Source organism: Bufo bufo, chromosome 1 (assembly GCF_905171765.1).
Source record: "Bufo bufo chromosome 1, aBufBuf1.1, whole genome shotgun sequence".
NCBI lineage: Eukaryota > Metazoa > Chordata > Amphibia > Anura > Bufonidae > Bufo > Bufo bufo.
This window is the reverse complement of record NC_053389.1, coordinates 839,270,704-839,294,765: the sequence shown is the minus strand read 5'-3', so window position 1 is coordinate 839,294,765 and position 24,062 is coordinate 839,270,704. Positions and strand designations below refer to the sequence as shown.

The 24,062-nt window shown below is 47.6% G+C and overlaps 1 protein-coding gene across 1 annotated transcript in view; it reads left to right on the top strand.

Annotated features, from left to right (window-relative positions):
- The first annotated feature begins 15,860 nt into the window (after positions 1-15,860).
- The window catches only part of NLGN2 (neuroligin 2), an 85,802-nt gene continuing 77,600 nt past the window's right edge, over positions 15,861-24,062 (top strand). Inside the window, exon 1 of the mRNA XM_040415367.1 lies at positions 15,861-16,519. Coding sequence (XP_040271301.1) covers positions 16,102-16,519 — 418 coding nt within the window. The 5' untranslated portion in view covers positions 15,861-16,101. The remainder of the gene's footprint in view (positions 16,520-24,062) is intronic.

The window sequence follows — 24,062 nt, the reverse complement described above, 5'->3', positions numbered from 1 at the left end:
ATGGTCAGTTCTCTGGTATGGTCTGTTCTCTGGTATGGTCAGTTCTCTGGTATGGTCTGTTCTCTGGTATAGTCTGTTCTCTGGTATGGGCAGTTCTCTGGTATGGGCAGTTCTCTGGTATAGTCTGTTCTTTGGTATGGTCTGTTCTCTGGTATGGTCAGTTCTCTGGTATGGTCTGTTCTCTGGTATAGTTGTTCTCTGGTATGGTCTGTTCTCTGGTATGGTCAGTTCTCTGGTATGGTCAGTTCTCTGGTATAGTCTGTTCTCTGGTATGGTCTGTTCTCTGGTATGGTCAGTTCTCTGGTATGGTCTGTTCTCTGGTATGGTCAGTTCGCTGGTATGGTCTGTTCTCTGGTATAGTCTGTTCTCTGGTATGGGCAGTTCTCTGGTATGGGCAGTTCTCTGGTATAGTCTGTTCTTTGGTATGGTCTGTTCTCTGGTATGGTCAGTTCTCTGGTATAGTTGTTCTCTGGTATGGTCTGTTCTCTGGTATGGTCAGTTCTCTGGTATGGTCAGTTCTCTGGTATAGTCTGTTCTCTGGTATGGTCTGTTCTCTGGTATGGTCAGTTCTCTGGTATAGTCTGTTCTCTGGTGTAATTTGTTCTCTGGTATGGTTTGTTCTCTGGTATGGTCTGTTCTCTGGTATGGTCTGTTCTCTGGTATGGTCAGTTCTTCTGTATGGTCGGTTCTCAGGTAAGGTCGGTTCTCTGGTACGGTTGTTTCTCTGGTATGGTAATTTCTCCGGTATGGCCAGTTCTCCAGTATGGTCAGTTTTCTGGTATGGTCAGTTTTCTGGTATGGTCAGTTCTCTGGTTTGATCAGTCCTCTGATATGGGTAGGTCTCTGGTATGGGCAGTTCTCTGGTGTGATCAGTTCTCTTATATGGTCAGGTCTTTGGTGTGGGCAGTTCTCTGGTGTGATCAGTTCTCTGGTATGGTCTGTTCTCTGGTATGGTCTGTTCTCTGGTATGGTCAGTTCTCTGGTATAGTCTGTTCTCTGGTATGGTCAGTTCTCTGGTGTGATCAGTTCTCTGGTGTGATCAGTTTTCTGGTATGGGCTGTTCTCTGGTATGGTCAGTTCTCTGGTGTGATCAGTTTTCTGGTGTGATCAGTTCTCTGGTATGGTCTGTTCTCTGGTATAGTCTGTTCTCTGGTATGGTCTGTTCTCTGGTATGGTCAGTTCTCTGGTATGGTCTGTTCTCTGGTATGGTCTGTTCTCTGGTATGGTCACTTCTCTGGTATAGTCTGTTCTCTGGTATAGTCTGTTCTCTGGTATGGTCTGTTCTCTGGTATGGTCAGCTCTCTGGTATGGTCAGTTCTCTGGTGTGATCAGTTCTCTGGTATGGTCTTTTCTCTGGTATGGTCTGTTCTCTGGTATGCTCTGTTCCCTGGTATGGTCTGTTCTCTGGTATGGTCTGTTCTCTGGTATGGTCTGTTCTCTGGTATGGTCTGTTCTCTGGTATGGTCTGTTCTCTGGTATGGTCAGTTCTCTGGTATGGTCAGCTCTCTGGTATGGTCAGTTCTCTGGTGTGATCAGTTCTCTGGTATGGTCTGTTCTCTGGTATGGTCTGTTCTCTGGTATGGTCAGTTCTCTGGTATGGTCAGTTCTCTGGTATGGTCAGTTCTCTGGTATGGTCAGTTCTCTGGTATGGTCTGTTATCTGGTATAGTCAGCTCTCTGGTATGGTCAGTTCTCTGGTATGGTCTGTTCTCTGGTATAGTCAGCTCTCTGGTATGGTCAGTTCTCTGGTATGGTCACTTCTCTGGTATAGTCTGTTCTCTGGTATGGTCTGTTCTCTGGTATGGTCTGTTCTCTGGTATGGTCTGTTCTCTGGTATGGTCAGCTCTCTGGTATGGTCAGTTCTCTGGTGTGATCAGTTCTCTGGTATGGCCTTTTCTCTGGTATGGTCTGTTCTCTGGTATAGTCAGCTCTCTGGTATGGTCAGTTCTCTGGTATGGTCAGTTCTCTGGTATGGTCTGTTCTCTGGTATGGTCTGTTCTCTGGTATAGTCTGTTCTCTGGTATGGTCTGTTCTCTGGTATAGTCTGTTCTCTGGTATGGTCAGTTCTCTGGTATGGTCTGTTCTCTGGTATAGTCAGCTCTCTGGTATGGTCAGTTCTCTGGTATGGTCACTTCTCTGGTATAGTCTGTTCTCTGGTATGGTCTGTTCTCTGGTATGGTCTGTTCTCTGGTATGGTCTGTTCTCTGGTATGGTCAGCTCTCTGGTATGGTCAGTTCTCTGGTGTGATCAGTTCTCTGGTATGGCCTTTTCTCTGGTATGGTCTGTTCTCTGGTATAGTCAGCTCTCTGGTATGGTCAGTTCTCTGGTATGGTCAGTTCTCTGGTATGGTCTGTTCTCTGGTATGGTCTGTTCTCTGGTATAGTCTGTTCTCTGGTATGGTCTGTTCTCTGGTATAGTCTGTTCTCTGGTATGGTCGGTTCTCTGGTATGGTCGGTTCTCTGGTATGGTCTGTTCTCTGGTATGGTCAGTTCTCTAGTATGGTCTGTTCTCTGGTATGGTCTGTTCTCTGGTATGGTCTGTTCGCTGGTATGGTCTGTTCTCTGGTATGCTCTGTTCTCTGGTATGCTCTGTTCTCTGGTATAGTCTGTTCTCTGGTATAGTCTGTTCTCTGGTATGGTCGGTTCTCTGGTATGGTCTGTTCTCTGGTATGGTCTGTTCTCTGGTATGGTCTGTTCTCTGGTATGGTCAGTTCTCTGGTATGGTCTGTTCTCTGGTATGGTCGGTTCTCTGGTATGGTCTGTTCTCTGGTATAGTCTGTTCTCTGGTATGGTCAGTTCTCTGGTATGGTCTGTTCTCTGGTATGGTCTGTTCTCTGGTATGGTCTGTTCTCTGGTATGGTCAGTTCTCTGGTATGGTCAGTTCTCTGGTATGGTCTGTTCTCTGGTATGGTCAGTTCTCTGGTATGGTCTGTTCTCTGGTATGGTCAGTTCTCTGGTATGGTCTGTTCTCTGGTATGGTCTGTTCGCTGGTATGGTCTGTTCTCTGGTGTGGGTAGTTTGCTTTCCAGAGGAGATAAGTGTCTGCTGGCATGTGCCGCAAAAACCCATAGGAGGACAGAGGACTAAGCCAGTGAAATAAGATGGCTGTAGACAAGCTGCCTCCTCAGGTATCTTACTGGGCAGTCAGGATAATGCATCAGAGGCAGAGCAAGAGGACAGGTGTAGAAGAGTTTCTGCATTTTATTGAAGTCTGATGTAGCATTGTTGAACCCTGAATAACTTGGTGGGAAGACATCATCACTTCACACGCCTCGCCAACTTGAGAAGCAGAAGAAAATAAGTTGACCAGAGGAGGGGAGCAAGTCCGCTACACAGAGCTGGATCCAGGACAGGTACACAAATTTACTGCAGAATTCTGAGAACTGACTCCTATCTAGATTTGGCAAGGAATCTATGAAGAGGACTTTTACTCTTGGAGACCATATAACCCGCATTTCTCCTGAGTACCCAGTTTTGGTTTTGGGTCTTCAGGATTTTTAGTATTGTGCCTGTGATTCCTGTGATTGTCTCCCTGTTGCTGCAGGTCCTCCTCTTCTCCACATGTTCCACCATAAATGTCTGGAGCTACAGTCTTAGTCTTATTCAGTCCAGAATGTGGTAAAGCTTCAGTCCTGTTGTTTGTGCATCAAGTAGAAGATCCATCTAGATTTGGTCAATGATCAGAGACATCTGGCAACAGAAATTACTGGAGCCTGGACAATACTGATTTCTGTAGACACATCATGACATGAGGAGATCTCTTCTAGTTCTCACTTTCTTCTACCAAGTATTGGGCCACCTTGTGTCACAGGAGAAAGGACTCTACTGCTTCAACATGCTTCATATCTCTGCTGATGTATGAAGGGTTTTCTCCTGATATTAATACTATCCTCCCCAAAGACGTGATAAATATATGTGGTTTGGAGACTTGACAACCTGACCTACGACTTTGGGGCTACACTGTCAATAGTCACATCAATCATGAGAGGGAGGAGGAGCTCACATGGACATCTAGGAGTAGTCACATCATGTGACTGCTGGTGGCATGGACATGATGCTGCAGTGCGTTATGGAAGAGCAAAGGTCAGTTGTGCACTGAGATGTTATAATTAATGGGGGGATTGTCTGCCGGGCGCCGCTGATCTTCTTAGTACTGCTCCTGACCTAGAGGAGAGTGACCCAGAATACATCAGTCGTCCACATATACACTGCGTGCAGAATTATTAGGCAAATGAGTATTTTGACCACATCATCCTCTTTATGCATGTTGTCTTACTCCAAGCTGTATAGGCTCGAAAGCCTACTACCAATTAAGCATATTAGGTGATGTGCATCTCTGTAATGAGAAGGGGTGTGGTCTAATGACATCAACACCCTATATTAGGTGTGCATAATTATCAGGCAACTTCCTTTCCTTTGGCAAAATGGGTCAAAAGAAGGACTTGACAGGCTCAGAAAAGTCAAAAATAGTGAGATATCTTGCAGAGGGATGCAGCACTCTTAAAATTGCAAAGCTTCTGAAGCGTGATCATCGAACAATCAAGCGTTTCATTCAAAATAGTCAACAGGGTCGTGTTGGAAAAACCAAGGCGCAAAATAACTGCCCATGAACTGGGAAAAGTCAAGCGTGCAGCTGCCAAGATGCCACTTGCCACCAGTTTGGCCATATTTCAGAGCTGCAACATCACTGGAGTGCCCAAAAGAACAAGGTGTGCAATTCTCAGAGACATGGCCAAGGTAAGAAAGGCTGAAAGACGACCACCACTGAACAAGACACACAAGCTGAAACGTCAAGACTGGGCCAAGAAATATCTCAAGACTGATTTTTCTAAGGTTTTATGAACTGATGAAATGAAAGTGAGTCTTGATGGGCCAGATGGATGGGCCCGTGGCTGGATTGGTAAAGGGCAGAGAGCTCCAGTCCGACTCAGACGCCAGCAAGGTGGAGGTGGAGTACTGGTTTGGGCTGGTATCATCAAAGATGAGCTTGTGGGGCCTTTTCGGGTTGAGGATGGAGTCAAGCTCAACTCCCAGTCCTACTGCCAGTTTCTGGAAGACACCTTCTTCAAGCAGTGGTACAGGAAGAAGTCTGCATCCTTCAAGAAAAACATGATTTTCATGCAGGACAATGCTCCATCACACGCGTCCAAGTACTCCACAGCGTGGCTGGCAAGAAAGGGTATAAAAGAAGAAAATCTAATGACATGGCCTCCTTGTTCACCTGATCTGAACCCCATTGAGAACCTGTAGTCCATCATCAAATGTGAGATTTACAAGGAGGGAAAACAGTACACCTCTCTGAACAGTGTCTGGGAGGCTGTGGTTGCTGCTGCACGCAATGTTGATGGTGAACAGATCAAAACACTGACAGAATCCATGGATGGCAGGCTTTTGAGTGTCCTTGCAAAGAAAGGTGGCTATATTGGTCACTGATTTGTTTTTGTTTTGTTTTTGAATGTCAGAAATGTATATTTGTGAATGTTGAGATGCTATATTGGTTTCACTGGTAAAAATAAATAATTGAAATGGGTATATATTTGTTTTTTGTTAAGTTGCCTAATAATTATGCACAGTAATAGTCACCTGCACACACAGATATCCCCCTAAAATAGCTAAAACTAAAAACAAACTAAAAACTACTTCCAAAAATATTCAGCTTTGATATTAATGAGTTTTTTGGGTTCATTGAGAACATGGTTGTTGTTCAATAATAAAATTAATCCTCAAAAATACAACTTGCCTAATAATTCTGCACTCCCTGTATATATAGATCTCCACAATGACCTCTTACAGTACAGACCTCCGCAGTGTGACCGCTCTTACAGTACAGACCTCCGCAGTGTGAGCGCTCTTACAGTACAGACCTCCGCAGTGTGACCGCTCTTACAGTACAGACCTCCGCAGTGTGACCGCTCTTACAGTACAGACCTCCGCAGTGTGACCGCTCTTACAGTACAGACCTCCGCAGTGTGAGCGCGCTTACAGTACAGACCTCCGCAGTGTGACCGCTCTTACAGTACAGACCTCCGCAGTGTGACCGCTCTTACAGTACAGACCTCCGCAGTGTGAGCGCTCTTACAGTACAGACCTCCGCAGTGTGACCGCTCTTACAGTACAGACCTCCGCAGTGTGACCGCTCTTACAGTACAGACCTCCGCAGTGTGACCGCTCTTACAGTAGACCTCCGCAGTGTGAGCGCTCTTACAGTACAGACCTCCGCAGTGTGACCGCTCTTACAGTACAGACCTCCGCAGTGTGACCGCTCTTACAGTACAGACCTCCGCAGTGTGAGCGCTCTTACAGTACAGACCTCCGCAGTGTGACCGCTCTTACAGTACAGACCTCCGCAGTGTGACCGCTCTTACAGTACAGACCTCCGCAGTGTGACCGCTCTTACAGTACAGACCTCCGCAGTGTGACCGCTCTTACAGTACAGACCTCCGCAGTGTGAGCGCTCTTACAGTACAGTCCTCCGCAGTGTGACCGCTCTCACAGTACAGTCCTCCGCAGTGTGACCGCTCTTACAGTACAGACCTCCGCAGTGTGACCGCTCTTACAGTACAGACCTCCGCAGTGTGACCGCTCTTACAGTACAGACCTCCGCAGTGTGACCGCTCTTACAGTACAGACCTCCGCAGTGTGAGCGCTCTTACAGTACAGACCTCCGCAGTGTGACCGCTCTTACAATACAGACCTCCACGGTGTGAGCGCTCTTACAGTACAGACCTCCGCAGTGTGACTGCTCTTACAGTACAGACCTCCGCAGTGTGACCGCTCTTACAGTACAGACCTCCGCAGTGTGACCGCTCTTACAGTACAGACCTCCGCAGTGTGACCGCTCTTACAGTACAGACCTCCGCAGTGTGACCGCTCTTACAGTACAGACCTCCGCAGTGTGACCGCTCTTACAGTACAGACCTCCGCAGTGTGACCGCTCTTACAGTACAGACCTCCGCAGTGTGACCGCTCTTACAGTACAGACCTCCGCAGTGTGACCGCTCTTACAGTACAGACCTCCGCAGTGTGACCGCTCTTACGGTACAGACCTCCGCAGTGTGACCGCTCTTACGGTACAGACCTCCGCAGTGTGACCGCTCTTACAGTACAGACCTCCGCAGTGTGACCGCTCTTACAGTACAGACCTCCGCAGTGTGACCGCTCTTACAGTACAGACCTCCGCAGTGTGAGCGCTCTTACAGTACAGACCTCCGCAGTGTGACCGCTCTTACAGTACAGACCTCCGCAGTGTGACCGCTCTTACAGTACAGACCTCCGCAGTGTGACCGCTCTTACAGTACAGACCTCCGCAGTGTGAGCGCTCTTACAGTACAGACCTCCGCAGTGTGACCGCTCTTACAGTACAGACCTCCGCAGTGTGACCGCTCTTACAGTACAGACCTCCGCAGTGTGACCGCTCTTACAGTACAGACCTCCGCAGTGTGACCGCTCTTACAGTACAGACCTCCGCAGTGTGACCGCTCTTACAGTACAGACCTCCGCAGTGTGACCGCTCTTACAGTACAGACCTCCGCAGTGTGACCGCTCTTACGGTACAGACCTCCGCAGTGTGACCGCTCTTACAGTACAGACCTCCGCAGTGTGACCGCTCTTACAGTACAGACCTCCGCAGTGTGACCGCTCTTACAGTACAGACCTCCGCAGTGTGACCGCTCTTACAGTACAGACCTCCGCAGTGTGACCGCTCGCTCTTACAGTAGAGACCGCCGCAGTGTGACCGCTCCTCCTTCTTCTATTAGACAGCCTGTCTTCTGTTGCTGTGCTGTCTCTTTCCTGTCTGCGGGTAGCTGCGGACATATGATGTTTGGGGCAGTATTTCCAGCTTTAGCTGCAGCTGTCTGGCACTGGTTGTCATGTACTCGTCAGTCTTTTCATGCTCTTGTCTCTGTTCACACGACGTGTATTCTCTTCTGCAGTAATTCGGGGCTGACTCGTAGATTTCCGCTGGTGAGGTGTCACAGGTTTGCGGTTTGTACTGCTCCGCGAGGATCTGCCCTGTGGTCACTCAGTGTCGCCCTCCTCGTGTTCTCCACCTGTACGGGCTGACCGGCCACTTACCTCCACTGTGGCACCAAAAATCCATCATGGAAAATTCCAGTACCGGAGATTGGAGGCCGGAGTCAGTCCCGCTGGACGGAGCGTGTAGTCCGATTTTAGTTTAGAAAATCCATGTGAATAAAGTGTCATCCGGCAACTTCATAGCGGCAAACTCTATACTGTATGTGTGTACATAGTGTGTGTATATGTGTGTACATAGTGTGTGTATATGTGTGTACATAGTAGTGTGTATATGTGTGTACATAGTGTGTGTATATGTGTGTACATAGTAGTGTGTATATGTGTGTACATAGTGTGTGTATATGTGTGTACATAGTGTGTGTATATGTGTGTGTACATAGTGTGTGTATATGTGTGTACATAGTGTGTGTATATGTGTGTACATAGTGTGTGTATATGTTTGTACATAGTGTGTGTATATGTGTGTACATAGTGTGTGTATATGTGTGTACATAGTAGTGTGTATATGTGTGTACATAGTGTGTGTATATGTGTGTACATAGTGTGTGTATATGTGTGTGTACATAGTGTGTGTATATGTGTGTACATAGTGTGTGTATATGTTTGTACATAGTGTGTGTATATGTGTGTACATAGTGTGTGTATATGTGTGTACATAGTAGTGTGTATATGTGTGTACATAGTGTGTGTATATGTGTGTACATAGTGTGTGTATATGTGTGTACATAGTGTGTGTATATGTGTGTGTACATAGTGTGTGTATATGTGTGTACATAGTCGTGTGTATATAGTCGTGTGTATATGTGTGTACATAGTCGTGTGTATATGTGTGTACATAGTGTGTGTATATGTGTGTACATAGTGTGTGTATATGTGTGTACATAGTGTGTGTATATGTGTGTACATAGTGTGTGTATATGTGTGTACATAGTGTGTGTATATGTGTGTACATAGTGTGTGTATATGTGTGTACATAGTAGTGTGTATATGTGTGTACATAGTGTGTGTATATGTGTGTACATAGTGTGTGTATATGTGTGTACATAGTGTGTGTATATGTGTGTGTACATAGTGTGTGTATATGTGTGTACATAGTCGTGTGTATATAGTCGTGTGTATATGTGTGTACATAGTCGTGTGTATATGTGTGTACATAGTGTGTGTATATGTGTGTACATAGTGTGTGTATATGTGTGTACATAGTGTGTGTATATGTGTGTACATAGTGTGTGTATATGTGTGTACATAGTGTGTGTATATGTGTGTACATAGTGTGTGTATATGTGTGGACATAGTGTGTGTATATGTGTGTACATAGTGTGTGTATATGTGTGTGTACATAGTGTGTGTATATGTGTGTACATAGTGTGTGTATATGTGTGGACATAGTGTGTGTATATGTGTGTACTTAGTGTACACACATATACACACACTATGTACACACATATACACACACTATATACACACATATACACACACTATGTACACACATATACACACACTATGTACACACACATATACACACACTATGTACACACATATACACACACTATGTACACACATATACACACACTAAGTACACACATATACACACACTATGTACACACATATACACACACTAAGTACACACATATACACACACTATGTACACACATATACACACACTATGTACACACATATACACACACTATGTACACACATATATACACATCTATGTACACACATATACACACACTATGTACACACATATACACACACTATGTACACACATATACACACACACTATGTACACACATATACACACACTATGTACACACATATACACACACTATGTACACACATATACACACACTATGTACACACATATACACACACTATGTACACACATATACACACTATGTACACACATATACACACACTATGTACACACACATATACACACACTATGTACACACACATATACACACACTATGTACACACATATACATACACTATGTACACACATATACACACACTATGTACACACATATACACACACTATGTACACACATATACACACACTATGTACACACATATACACACACTATGTCCACACATATACACACACTATGTACACACATATACACACACTATGTACACACACATATACACACACTATGTACACACATATACACACACTATGTCCACACATATACACACACTATGTACACACATATACACACACTATGTACACACACATATACACACACTATGTACACACATATACACACACTATGTACACACATATACACACACTAAGTACACACATATACACACACTATGTACACACATATACACACACTAAGTACACACATATACACACACTATGTACACACATATACACACACTATGTACACACATATACACACACTATGTACACACATATATACACATCTATGTACACACATATACACACACTATGTACACACATATACACACACTATGTACACACATATACACACACACTATGTACACACATATACACACACTATGTACACACATATACACACACTATGTACACACATATACACACACTATGTACACACATATACACACACTATGTACACACATATACACACTATGTACACACATATACACACACTATGTACACACACATATACACACACTATGTACACACACATATACACACACTATGTACACACATATACACACACTAAGTACACACATATACACACACTATGTACATAGTCGTGTGTACATGTGTGTACATAGTGTGTGTATATGTGTGTACATAGTGTGTGTATATGTGTGTACATAGTGTGTGTATATGTGTGTGTACATAGTGTGTGTATATGTGTGTACATAGTAGTGTGTATATGTGTGTACTTAGTGTGTGTATATGTGTGTACATAGTGTGTGTATATGTTTGTACATAGTGTGTGTATATGTGTGTACATAGTGTGTGTGTATATATGTGTGTACATAGTGTGTGTATATGTATGTACATAGTAGTGTGTATATGTGTGTACATAGTGTGTGTACATGGTAGTGTGTACATGTGTGTACATAGTGTGTGTATATGTATGTACATAGATGTGTGTATATGTGTGTACATAGTCGTGTGTATATGTGTGTACATAGTGTGTGTATATGTGTGTGTACATAGTCGTGTGTACATGTGTGTACATAGTGTGTGTATATGTGTGTACATAGTGTGTGTATATGTGTGTACATAGTGTGTGTATATGTGTGTACATAGTGTGTGTATATGTGTGTGTACATAGTGTGTGTATATGTGTGTACATAGTAGTGTGTATATGTATGTACATAGATGTGTGTATATGTGTGTACATAGTCGTGTGTATATGTGTGTACTTAGTGTGTGTATATGTGTGTACATAGTGTGTGTATATGTTTGTACATAGTGTGTGTATATGTGTGTACATAGTGTGTGTGTATATGTGTGTACATAGTGTGTGTATATGTATGTACATAGTAGTGTGTATATGTGTGTACATAGTGTGTGTACATGGTAGTGTGTATATGTGTGTACATAGTGTGTGTATATGTGTGTACTTAGTGTGTGTATATGTGTGTACATAGTAGTGTGTATATGTATGTACATAGATGTGTGTATATGTGTGTACATAGTCGTGTGTATATGTGTGTACATAGTCGTGTGTATATAGTCGTGTGTATATGTGTGTACATAGTCGTGTGTATATGTGTGTACATAGATGTGTGTATATGGTGAACAGTCATTTGGATAGGTTCTTCTCTTGTTTCTGGGTTGGTCTGGAGGAGCTGCAGGTTTCGATGGTTTTCTTCTTCTTTTTCTGGTGTCCTCATACATTAGACATCTTCCCCTCCCCCACCATCAGCAGCAGCCTCTCCTCCATCCTCACACCCCCTCCCCGTTCTTCCATCTTCTTCCATTCCTGCTTCTGCTCTCAGATCAGTCGGTGTTTTCATCTGGTGAAGGGTCGGGGTCTATTTCATTAATGGACATCATATACTTCAGGATAGGAGCGTCGGTGTACTGGGGGGCTTTACAGGTCATTACCGACACTCTGCCCGGTCTTCTCCAGTCCTTGGACTATGTGTCCCTCACATCCCATTACTTGCTCTGCTGCAACCCTTCAGACCACAACCTGCTCCAATAGGATGATAACCAGTAGCTAGCCATACACATTACTGAAACGAGGTCCAGCTGACAGTCATTCCTCCGAACCCTCCCACCCCACATCCATGCTGGGCTTGGCTGAGTGTATGTGTCTTCTCAAAGGGCAGAGAGAAATAAACTGCTGTCATACCCCTCTGTCCCCCTCCAAATTACTCTGTCCTCCTGACTCTTTCGTACCCTCGAGACTCCTCTGTGTCTCATTCTGTCCCCTCCAGACTCCTCTGTATTCCTCCAGATCCATCTGTCCTCTCCCAGAACCCTCTGTCCTCCTCCAGACCCCTCTGTCCTTCTCCAGACCCCTCAGTTCTCCTCCAGACCTCCCAGTCTGCTTTAAGATGAACATGCAGGGTCAGCTGAGCATGTATATAGTGGAGTCAGTAGTTGGCCACCATTAGTTTGTGTTGCAGTCAGTTGCTTCTTAATCTGGTAGAAGCCCGAAGTCCTCCTCCTCTTCCAGACTCCTCAGCTGTCTTCCATGCTCATCTCTCATCTTCTTGGCTCTCGGTCCTATTCCAGACTCCTCTGTATTCCTCCAGACCCCTCTGTCCTCCTCCAGATCCATCTGTCCTCTTCCAGATCCCTCTGTCCTCCCTCCAGACCCTTCTTTCATCCTCCAGACCCCTCTGTCTTCTTCCAGACCCCTCTGTCCTCCTCCAGACCCCTCAGTTCTCCTTCAGACCTCAGTCCTCCTCCATACCCCTCTGTCCTCCTCCAGATCCCTCTGTCCTCCTCCAGGTGCCATTGTCCTTCTCCAAACTCCTCTGTCCTCTTCCAGACCCCTCTGTCCTCCTCCAGAACCCTCTGTCCTCCTCCAGACCCTTCAGCTGTCCTCCAGGCTCATCTTTCCTCTGTCCTCTTTCAGACTACTCTGTATTCTTCCAGACCGCTCTGTCCTCTTCCAGGTCCTTCTGTCCTCCTCTCAGCCCCTCTGTCCTCCTCGACACTCCTGTGTCCTCTTACAGACTCTTCTATCCTCCTCCAGACTCCTCTGTTCTCTTCCAGACCCCCCTGTCCATCCCCAGACCCCCCCCCCTGTCCATCCCCAGACCCCTTTTTCTTTTTCCAGACCCTTCTGTCCATCCCCAGACCCCTTTTTCTGTTTCCAGACCCTTCTGACCTCTTCCAGACCTCTCAGTCCTCCTTCAGAACCCCTCTGTCCTCTTCCAGACTCCTCAGCCCTCTTCCAGACTCTGTCCTCTTCCAGGAACCCCTGTCCTCTTCTATGCTCCTCAGTCCTCTTCCAGGAACCCCTGTCCTCTTCTATGCTCCTCAGTCCTCTTCCAGACCACTCTGTCTACCTCCAGGCTCCTCTGTCTTCCTCCAGGCTCCTCTGTCCTCCTTCAAGCCTCTCTGTCCTCCTTCAGACTCCCGTATCCCCCTCTAGTCCCCTCTATCCTCTTCCAGACCCGTCTGTCCCCCTCCAGTGCCCTCTGTCCTCCTTCAGGCCCCTCTGTCCTCCTTCAGGACCCTCCATCCTCTTTAAGGCCCCTCTGTCCGCTTTCAGGTCCCTCTGTCCTCCTCCACACCTCTCTTACCTCCTCCAGACCCCCCATATCCTCTTCCAGGCTCCTCTGTCCTCTTCCAGGCTCCTCTGTCTTCTACTAGGCTCCTCAGTCCTCTTCCAGCCACCTCTGTCTTCTTCCATGGGGTCGGTCAATGATCTAATATGTGTGGTGCATTCGTGATTCTCCAACCTGCGTGCCACTGCTAGATGGGTCTGGAGGACAGAAAGCTTTCCGGAAGGGGTTTAATACCTCTGGTATATGGTGGAGTCAGTAGTTGTCCACCATTAGTTAGTGTTGCAGTTAGTGGCTCTTTAATCTGGTGGTAGTCTAAGGTCCACCTCCAGACCCCAATGTCCTCTTCCAGACCTCTTTGTCCTCTTCCAAACCACTCAGTCCTCCTCCAGACTTCTCTGTCCTCCCTCCAGACCCCTCTGTCCTCTTTCAGGCTCCTCTGTCCTCTTCCAGACCCCTCTGTCCTCCTCCAGACCCCTCTTTCCTCCTCCAGACCACTTTGTCCTCTTCCAAACCCCTTAGTCCTCCTCCAGATTCCTATGTCATCTTTCAGGCTCATCTGTTCTCTTCCAGGCCCCTCTGTCCTCTTTTAGGCTCCTCAGTCCTCTTCCAGACTCCTCTGTTCTCCTCCAGGCCACTCTGTCTTCCTCCAGGCCCCTTTGTCTTCCTCTAAGCCCTTCTGTCCTTCTCCAGGCCCTTATGTCCTCCTCCAGACTCCTGTATCCTCCTTCAGGCCCCTCTGTCCTCCTCCACATCCCTCTGTCCTCCTCCACACCCATCTGTCATTCTCCAAACCCCTCTGTCTTCTTCCAGATCCCTCTCTCCTCCTCCAGGGCCCTCTGTTCTCCAGGCTCTTCTGTCATTCTCCAGGCCATTCTGTTCTTCTCCAGACCCCTGTGTCCTCCTTCAGACCCCTCTTTCTTCCTCCAGGCCCCCCTGTCTTCCTCCAGGCCCCTCTGTCCTCCTCCTCACCCTTCTGTCTCCTCCTTCAGGCCCCTCTGTCCTCCTCCACACCCCTCTGTCGTCCTCCAAACCCCTCTGTCTTCTTCCAGACCCCTCTTTCCTCCTCCAGGGCCCTCTGTTCTCGAGTCCCATATGTTATTCTCCAGGCCCTTCTTTCCTTCTCCAGACCCTTGTGTCCTCCTCCAGACCCCTCAGTCCTCTTTCAAGCTCCTCTGTCCTCTTCTAGGCTCCTCAGTCCTCTTCCAGTCCCCTCTGTCTTCCTCCATGGGGTCGGTTGATGATTTAATATGTGTGGTGTATTCGTGATTCTCTAACCTGCCAAATGGGTCTGGAGGACAGATGAACATGCATGGTCGGCTGAGCCAGTTGTGTGTGTATATGGTGGAGTCATGAGTTGGCCACCATTAGTTTGTGTTGCAGTCAGTTGCTCCTTAATCTGGTGGAAGTCCGAGGTCTCTCCAGTCCGCAGGCTGAATATCCGCCCCACCTGGGAGATCTCGGGGTGACTGATGTGGAACACTACCATAGAAATGCTAATAGGAACAACCGTGAACAGCTAATGAGCCCCTACATACCTCCTTTGCAGCCTCTCCTGTACACGTCTCCCTCCTTCCTCTGGTTAGTAGGCAGCCCCCCGCTCGATCCCCCTCCGTCTCCCGCACATCCACTAATTATAAGTTTGTTTCTGTAATTGTCGGATTGCAGACTATAAACAGAAGGACAAGTTTAATGAAGTAAATGTTCCTGTTATTATGATCAGGAAGAGCGGGGGGGGATGGAGACGGCAGAGCGACGAGGTGGAGGGCGGCTGATGTACAGGTTCATCCCTGACTGCTCCGAGCCTCATTAGAAGAACGCCTCAGAATGTTCCTAGCACAGGAAAGTGTAAATCCTGTGACACAAAGTGATGGCGATGACACTGATCAGGGTGACGACGTGTACGGCGCTCACAGTGCACTGGACGGCTGGCGGCAGATCTCGCTCCCCGACCACTTCTCTCTCTGACGTTGACTCGTCCTCTTGTCTCATTCCAGGTTCTTCGATGTCCTACTTGAGGAGATCTGGCGGTAGCTGTGCCCGGCTCAGAGATGGAACGTAACAGAGCGGTGGCCCCGACTCCCGTCCTGCAGATGTCTGCCACTCTTCCCTCCGCTACAGTTGGATGAGAGTGTGGTATCCCGATATGTGTGCCACGTCTCTCCTGGCGTGGTCGTCCACATCCATGACCCTGTCACGCTGACCCTTCTAGCTGAATTGGATTCTATTTTTTTGCCTTTTTTACTTCGTCTGAATTTTTTTATCTTTTTGGGGTAAATTTTCAGTTTTTTTTTTTGCCTTTTCTTCTGAAAGTTTTCTTTCTCGGGCAAGAGTGTTTCTGCCGCCATCTTGCTGCATTCTCCCTGATGGCGCCAGATCTCCGGGCTCCGCTGATGCTGTGGCTCCTAGCCGCGTGTCCTGCGGCAGGGCAGAAAGTGGACGAGAAATATCCGGTAGTGAACACCAACTATGGGAAACTGCGTGGAGTGAAGAAGGATCTAAATAACGAGATCCTGGGCCCGGTGGTGCAGTATTTGGGGATCCCTTATGCCACCCCTCCCATCGGAGAGCGCAGGTTCCAGCCGCCCGAAGCCCCGGCGTCCTGGACCGAGATTAGGAACGCTACAACCTTTGCCCCCGTGTGTCCACAAAACCTACATGGAATGTTACCCGGGATCATGCTGCCTCTGTGGTTCACCGAGAACATGGACGTGGTGGCCGGATATGTACAAAACCAGAGCGAAGACTGCCTGTACCTCAACATCTACGTCCCCCTGGAAGACGGTGAGCACATATGTGTAGTCATGTGCACGTGATGTGACCGTGTAGCTCTACAGCTCTGCTATACCCACTGCTCACACACACTGCGGAGAGGAGTAAGTGCCGAGGAAACTGCCACATAAACATCATATAACGTCCAGACACCATATCCGTAGAGGCAGGTGAACGGGTGACCAATGTAGAAAGTGTATGTGACCGCCACACACCTGAATATACATAGCGGGGTACACTACTATATACAGCCTGTGACAACCCCTCGCACATGATACACAGGCAGGTTGTCAGCAGTAATAGATGGTCCTGTAGTATAAGGTGTGTGATCTCATGTCTGATCACATGTCAGTATATCAGTGATGTCATCAGCAGGGGGCGGGGCTGTGACTACCTCTCAGACAGGATATACAGGCAGGTTGTCAGCAGTAATAGATGTTCCTGTAGTATAAGGTGTGTGATCTCATGTCTGATCACATGTCATTATATCAGTGATGTCATCAGCAGGGGGCGGGGCTGTGACTACCTCTCAGACAGGATATACAGGCAGGTTGTCAGCAGTAATAGATGCTCCTGTAGTATAAGGTGTGTGATCTCATGTCTGATCACATGTCATTATATCAGTGATGTCATCAGCAGGGGGCGGGGCTGTGACTACCTCTCAGACCTGATATACAGGCAGGTTGTCAGCAGTGATAGCGGTAGTATGTGGTGTGGATGCAGTCCTGATGTCTGGGATGACGGGTATAATACAGTAAATGCTTTAATATCTGCGGCTGATCTGCGGGGGGGGGGTTTGTTGGGTCATGTGACTTCTGGAGAAGGTTTTTTAATTACATTCAGTCCCCTGGGAGAGGTTTTTGCTGCTGCGGTAGAATCGCTGGACATTTCAGGCAGTCAGCACATTCCCAGATTATTCCTTAGTATGAAGAGACAGCAGCTCTCTATATGACCATAAGTATGTGCCCTCTCCATGTGCCCATCCCTTCATTACTGACTCAGGCCTCTTGCACACGAACGTTGTGTGCCCGTGGCCATACTGTGGCCCGCATATGGCGGGTCTGCAATACACCGGCAACGGCCCGTGTGCACTCCGCATCACGGATGCGGACCCATTCATTTGAATGGGTCCGCAATCACGGAGATGCGGAACGGAAGCACGGATCGGAACCCCACGGAAGCACTACGGAGTAAGGGGTGTTCTGGTGAGGAGGTCTGCTGGTGAGGAGATCTGTTGCTGAGGAGGTCTGCTGGTGAGGGGTGTTCTGGTGAGGAGGTCTGCTGGTTAGGAGATCTGCTGCTGAGGAGGTCTGCTGGTGAGGGGTGTTCTGGTGAGAACATCTCCTAGTGAGGAGGTTTTCTGGTGAGGAGTTCAGCTGGTAAGGGGTTCTGCTAGTGGAGGGTCTGCTGATGAGATGTCCTGGTCAGGAGATTTCCTAGTGAGGTGTCTGCTGGTGAGGAGGTCTGCTGGTGAGGGGTGTTCTGGTGAGGAGATCTGCTGGTGAGGGGTGTTCTGGTGAGAACATCTCCTAGTGAGGAGGTCTGCTGGTGAGGGGTGTTCTGGTGAGGAGATCTGCTGGTGAGGGGTGTTCTGGTGAGAACATCTCCTAGTGAGGAGGTTTGCTGGTGAGGAGTTCAGCTAGTGAGGGGTTCTGCTAGTGGAGGGTCTGCTGATGAGATGTCCTGGTCAGGAGATTTCCTAGTGAGGTGTCTGCTGGTGAGGGGTGTTCTGGTGAGGAGATCTGCTGCTGCTGAGGAGGTTTGCTGGTGAGGAGGTCTGCTGGTGAGGGATTTTCTGGTAAGGAGGTCTGCTGCTGAGGAGGTCTGCTGGTGAGGGGTGTTCTGGTGAGAACATCTGCTAGTGAGGAGGTTTGCTGGTGAGGAGTTCAGCTAGTGAGGGGTTCTGCTAGTGGAGGGTCTGCTGATGAGATGTCCTGGTCAGGAGATTTCCTAGTGAGGTGTCTGCTGGTGAGGGGTGTTCTGGTGAGGAGATCTGCTGCTGCTGAGGAGGTTTGCTGGTGAGGAGGTCTGCTGGTGAGGGATTTTCTGGTAAGGAGGTCTGCTGCTGAGGAGGTCTGCTGGTGAGGGGTGTTCTGGTGAGAACATCTGCTAGTGAGGAGGTCTGCTGGTGAGGAATTTAGCTAGTGGGAGGTCTGCTGATGAGATGTCCTGGTCAGGAGATTTCCTACTGAGGTGTCTGCTGGTGAGGAGGTCTTCTGGTGAGGAGGTCTGCTGGTTAAGAGCTCTGCTGGTGAGGAGGTCTGCTGGAGAGGAGGTCTGCTGGTGAGAGGGTCTTTTGTGAGTAGGTCTTCTGGTGAGGAGGTCTGCTGGTGAGGGAGTCTGCTGGTGAGAGGGTCTTTTGGTGAGGAGGTCTGCTGGTGAGGAGGTCTCCTGGTTAGGGGGTCTGCTGGTGAGGAGGTCTCCTGGTTAGGGGGTCTGCTGGTGAGGAGATCTCCTGGTTAGGGGATCTACTGGTGAGGAGGTCTGCTGGTAAGGAGGTCTGCTGGTGAGGGGGTCTGCTGGTGCAGTTTTTATTTCTGACCATTATCTGTCCTGCACAATAGAGTTGTGCCTTCTCCTTCCATTGCCCAGTCCGGGACTCAGCCATCATCCTGCCGAATGGTAAATGGGTTCAGGTGTCTGATGGTGAAGGATTTTCTGCCTTTCATGCACAGTGATCGCTGTTTATCCTGGAAGCTCCTGCCACTGAAGTTGTGGACAGATTCTTTCCAGCTTCATGTTCCATAATCTGATGGTCCTCCGATGTCTCGTTTCTAGATGTCTACACTCCATAACGTGCCAGTGTAATTCAATGACCACAGTAAAGTTCACTGAGGTCTCTATTAGAGATGAGCGAATTTCTGGTTTTGAAATTCGTTTGCACTTCTAACTGGTAAAAGGTGAATTGCGTTATGAATTCTGTTACCACGGACCATAACGCAATTCTATGACGGAATGCAGAACAGAATGCCTTTAGAGGACTCCCCTGCATAACGGAAACAGGACGGATCCGGTTTACAGCCCGTAGACTTCTATTATGACGGAATGAATTCTGTTATGGATTCCATCATAGAATTGCGTTATGGTCCGTGGTAACGGAATCCATAACGCAATTCACCTTTTACCAGTAAACGAAGCGTCAACGAATTTCAAAATATGACACTTTAGTCGTGGCTTGGAAGGTGCTGGGAGATGTGCAGATACTTTGGGCCGTGTAGTATATTGGCCAGTCTCTGGCTTCCACCAGTTATCTATAGAGGCTTGGGGTGAGATAAGAGGGATATTATGTGATTTTATATCAGTTTGTGCTATGTTCTGGTATATGGTGCTTTATTATAGAGGCGCCATATAGTGAATCATGTTCATTACTTTAAGGGTAGGTTCACATTAGGGAGGAGCGAACTTCATATTTTAAAGTTCGGGTTGGGATATATGCTGAATTGCGTTATGGATTCTGTCACCACGGACCATAACGCAATTCCCTGACGGAATGCATACCGAAATGCCTCTCAGTGGTAAGGACTATAAGAAGAGAAGTCAGAAGCGGCTGTAGGTTGTCTCAGTGGTCAAGACTATAGGAAGAGAAGTCATGAGAGGCTGTAGGTCATCTCTGTGGTCAAGACTATAGGAAGAGAAGTCAGGAGCGGCTGTAGGTTGTCTCTGTGGTCAGAACTATAAGAAGAGAAGTCAGGAGCGACTGTTGGTTGTCTCTGTGGTCAAGACTATAGGAAGAGAAGTCAGGAGCGACTGTAGGTCATCTCAGTGGTCAGGACTATAAGAAGAGAAGTCAGGAGCGGCTTTAGGTCGTCTCCGTGGTCAGATCGATAAGAAGAGAAGTCAGGAGCAGCTGTAGGTCATCTCAGCAGTCAGTACTATAAGAAGAGAAGTCAGGAGTGGCTGTAGGTCAATTGGTCCTCTCATGGGTCAGGACTATAAGCAAAGAAGTCAGGAGCGACTGTAGGTTGAGTCAGTGGTCCAGACTATAAAAAGTGAAGTCAGGAGAGGCTGTAGGTCATCTCAGTGGTCAGGACTATAAGAAGAGAAGTCAGGAGCAGCTGTAGGTCATCTCTGTGGTCAGGACTATAAGTAGGAAGTCAGGAGCGGCTGTAGGATGTCTCTGTGCTCAGCACTGTAAGAAAAGTCTGGAGCGGCTATAGGTCATCTCAGTAGTCAGAACTATAAGAGGAGAAGTCAGGAGCGGCTGTAGGTCATCTCAGTAGTCAGAACTATAAAAGGAGAAGTCAGGAGTGGCTGTAGGTCAGGCATCCTCAAACTGCAGCCCTCCAGCTGTTGCAAAACTACAACTCCCAGCATGCCCGAATAGCCTACAGTTATCAGCCTACAGCAGGGCATTGTGGGAGTTGTAGTTTTACAACAGCTGGAGGGCCACAGTTTGAGGATGCCTGCTGTAGGTCATCTCAGTAGTCAGAACTATAAGAGGAGAAGTCAGGAGCAGCTGTAGGTTGTCTCAGTGGTCAGAACTATAAGAGGAGAAGTCAGGAGCGGCTGTAGTTCATCTCAGTGGTCAAGACTATAAGAAGAGAAGTCAGGAGTGGCTGTAGGTCATCTCAGTGGTCAGGACTTTAAGAAGAGAAGTCAGGAGCGGCTGTAGGTTGTCTCAGTGGTCAGCACTATAAGAAGAGAAGTCAGTAGCGGCTGTTGGTTGTCTCAGTGGTCAGGACTATAATAAGAAAAATCAGGAGCGGCTGTAGGTTGTCTCAGTGGTCAGAAGTATAAGAGGAGAAGTCAGGAGCGGCTGTAGGTCATCTCAGTGGTCAGGACTATAAGAAGAGAAGTCAGGAGCGGCTGTAGGTTGTCTCAGTGGTCAGGACTATAAGAAGCGATGTCAGGAGCAGCTGTAGGTCATCTCAGTGGTCAGGACTATTAGAAAAGAAGTTGGGGGTGGGCTGTAGGTCATCTCAGTGGTAAGGATTAAAGGAAGAGAAGTCAGGAGTGGCTGTTGGTCATCTCAGTGGTAAGGACTATAAGAAGAGAAGTCAGGAGCGGCTGTAGGTCATCTCAGTGGTAAGGACTATAAAAAGAGAAGTCAGGAGCGGCTGTAGGACATCTCAGTGGTCAGGACTATAAGAAGAGAAGTCAGGAGCGGCTGTTTGTCATCTCAGTGGTAAGGACTATAAGAAGAGAAGTCAGGAACGGCTGTAGGTTGTCTCAGTGGGAAGGGCTATAAGAAGAGAAGTTGGGGACGGCTGTAGGTTGTCTCAGTTAGAAGGGCTATAAGAAGAGAAGTCAGGAGCGGCTGTAGGTTGTCTCAGTGGGAAGGGCTATAAGAAGAGAAGTTGGGGACGGCTGTAGGTTGTCTCAGTTGGAAGGGCTATAAGAAGAGAAGTCAGGAGCGGCTGTAGGTCGTCTCAGTGGTCAGGACTATAAGAAGAGAAGTCAGGAGCGGCTGTAGGTTTTCTCTGTGGTCAGAACTATAAGAGGAGAAGTCAGGAGCGGCTGTAGGTCACCTCAGTAGTCAGAACTATAAAAAGAGAAGTCAGTAGCGACTGTAGGTCATCTCAACGGTCAGCACTATAAGAAGAGAAGTCTGGAGTGGCTGTAGGTTAGTTGGTCCTCTCATGGGTCAGGACTATAAGCAAAGAAGTCAGGAGCGACTGTAGGTTGAGTCAGTGGTCCGGACTATAAAAAGAGAAGTCAGGAGCGGCTGTAGGTCGTCTCAGTGGCCAAGACTGTAAAAAGAGAAGTCAGGAGCGGATGTAGATTGTCTCTGTGGTCAAGATTATAGGAAGAGAAGTCAGGAGTGGCTGTAGGTCGTCTCAGTGGTCAGGATTATAAGTAGGAAGTCAGGAGTGGCTGTAGGATGTCTCTGTGCTCAGGACTGTAAGAAGAAAAGTCTGGGGCGGCTATAGGTCATCTCAGTAGTCAGAACTATAAGAGGAGAAGTCAGGAGCGGCTGTAGGTCATCTCAGTAGTCAGAACTATAAAAAGAGAAGTCAGGAGTGGCTGTAGGTCATCTCAGTAGTCAGAAATATAAGAGGAGAAGTCAGGAGTGGCTGTAGGTCATCTCAGTGGTCAGAACTATAAGAAGAGAAGTCAGGAGTGGCTTTTGGTCATCTCAGTGGTCAGGACTATAAGAAGGGAAGTCTAGAGTGGCTGTAGGTCATCTCAGTGGTCAGCACTATGAGAAGAGAAGTCAGGAGCGGCTGTAGGTTGTCTCAGTGGGAAGGGCTATAAGAAGAGAAGTTGGGGACGGCTGTAGGTTGTCTCAGTTGGAAGGGCTATAAGAAGAGAAGTCAGGAGCTGCTGTAGGTTGTCTCAGTGGTAAGGACTATAAGAAGAGAAGTTAGGAGTGGCTGTAGGTTGTCTCAGTGGGAAGGGCTATAAGAAGAGAAGTTGGGGACGACTGTAGGTTGTCTCAGTTGGAAGGGTTATAAGAAGAGAAGTCAGGAGCGGCTGTAGGTTGTCTCAGTGGTCAGCACTATAAATAGAGAAGTCAGGAGGGGCTGTAGGTCGTCTCAGTGGTCAGGACTATAAGAAGAGAATTCAGTAGCGACTGTAGGTCATCTCAACGGTCAGCACTATAAGAAGAGAAGTCAGGAGCGGCTGTAGATTTTCTCCGTGGTCAGAACTATAAGAGGAGAAGTCAGGAGCGGCTGTAGGTCACCTCAGTAGTCAGAACTATAAGAAGAGAATTCAGTAGCGACTGTAGGTCATCTCAACGGTCAGCACTATAAGAAGAGAAGTCAGGAGTGGCTGTAGGTTAGTTGGTCCTCTCATGGGTCAGAATTATAAGCAAAGAAGTTAGGAGCGACTGTAGGTTGAGTCAGTGGCCAAGACGTTAAGAAGAGAAGTCAGGAGCGGCTGTAGATTGTCTCTGTGGTCAAGATTATAGGAAGAGAAGTCAGGAGTGGCTGTAGGTCGTCTCAGTGGTCAGCACTATAAGAAGAGAAGTCAGGAGCGGTTGTAGGTCATCTCAGTGGTCAGGATTATAAGTAGGAAGTCAGGAGTGGCTGTAGGATGTCTCTGTGCTCAGGACTGTAAGAAGAAAAGTCTGGGGCGGCAATAGGTCATCTCAGTAGTCAGAACTATAAGAGGAGAAGTCAGGAGCGGCTGTAGGTCATCTCAGTAGTCAGAAATATAAGAGGAGAAGTCAGGAGTGGCTGTAGGTCATCTCAGTGGTCAGCACTATAAATAGAGAAGTCAGGAGCGGCTGTAGGTTGTCTCAGTGGTCAGAACTATAAGAAGAGAAGTCAGGAGTGGCTTTTGGTCATCTCAGTGGTCAGGACTATAAGAAGGGAAGTCTAGAGTGGCTGTAGGTCATCTCAGTGGTCAGCACTATGAGAAGAGAAGTCAGGAGCGGCTGTAGGTCATCTCAGTAGTCCGCACTGTAAGAAGAGAAGTCAGGAGTGGCTTTTGGTCATCTCAGTAGTCAGCACTATAAGAAGAGAAGTCAGGAACAGATGTAGGTTGTCTCAGTGGTCAGGACTATAAGTAGAGAAGTCAGGAGTGGCTGTAGGTCATCTCAGTGGTCAGGACTATAGGAAGAGAAGTGAGGAGCGGCTGTAGGTTGTCTCTGTGGTCAGGACTATAAGAA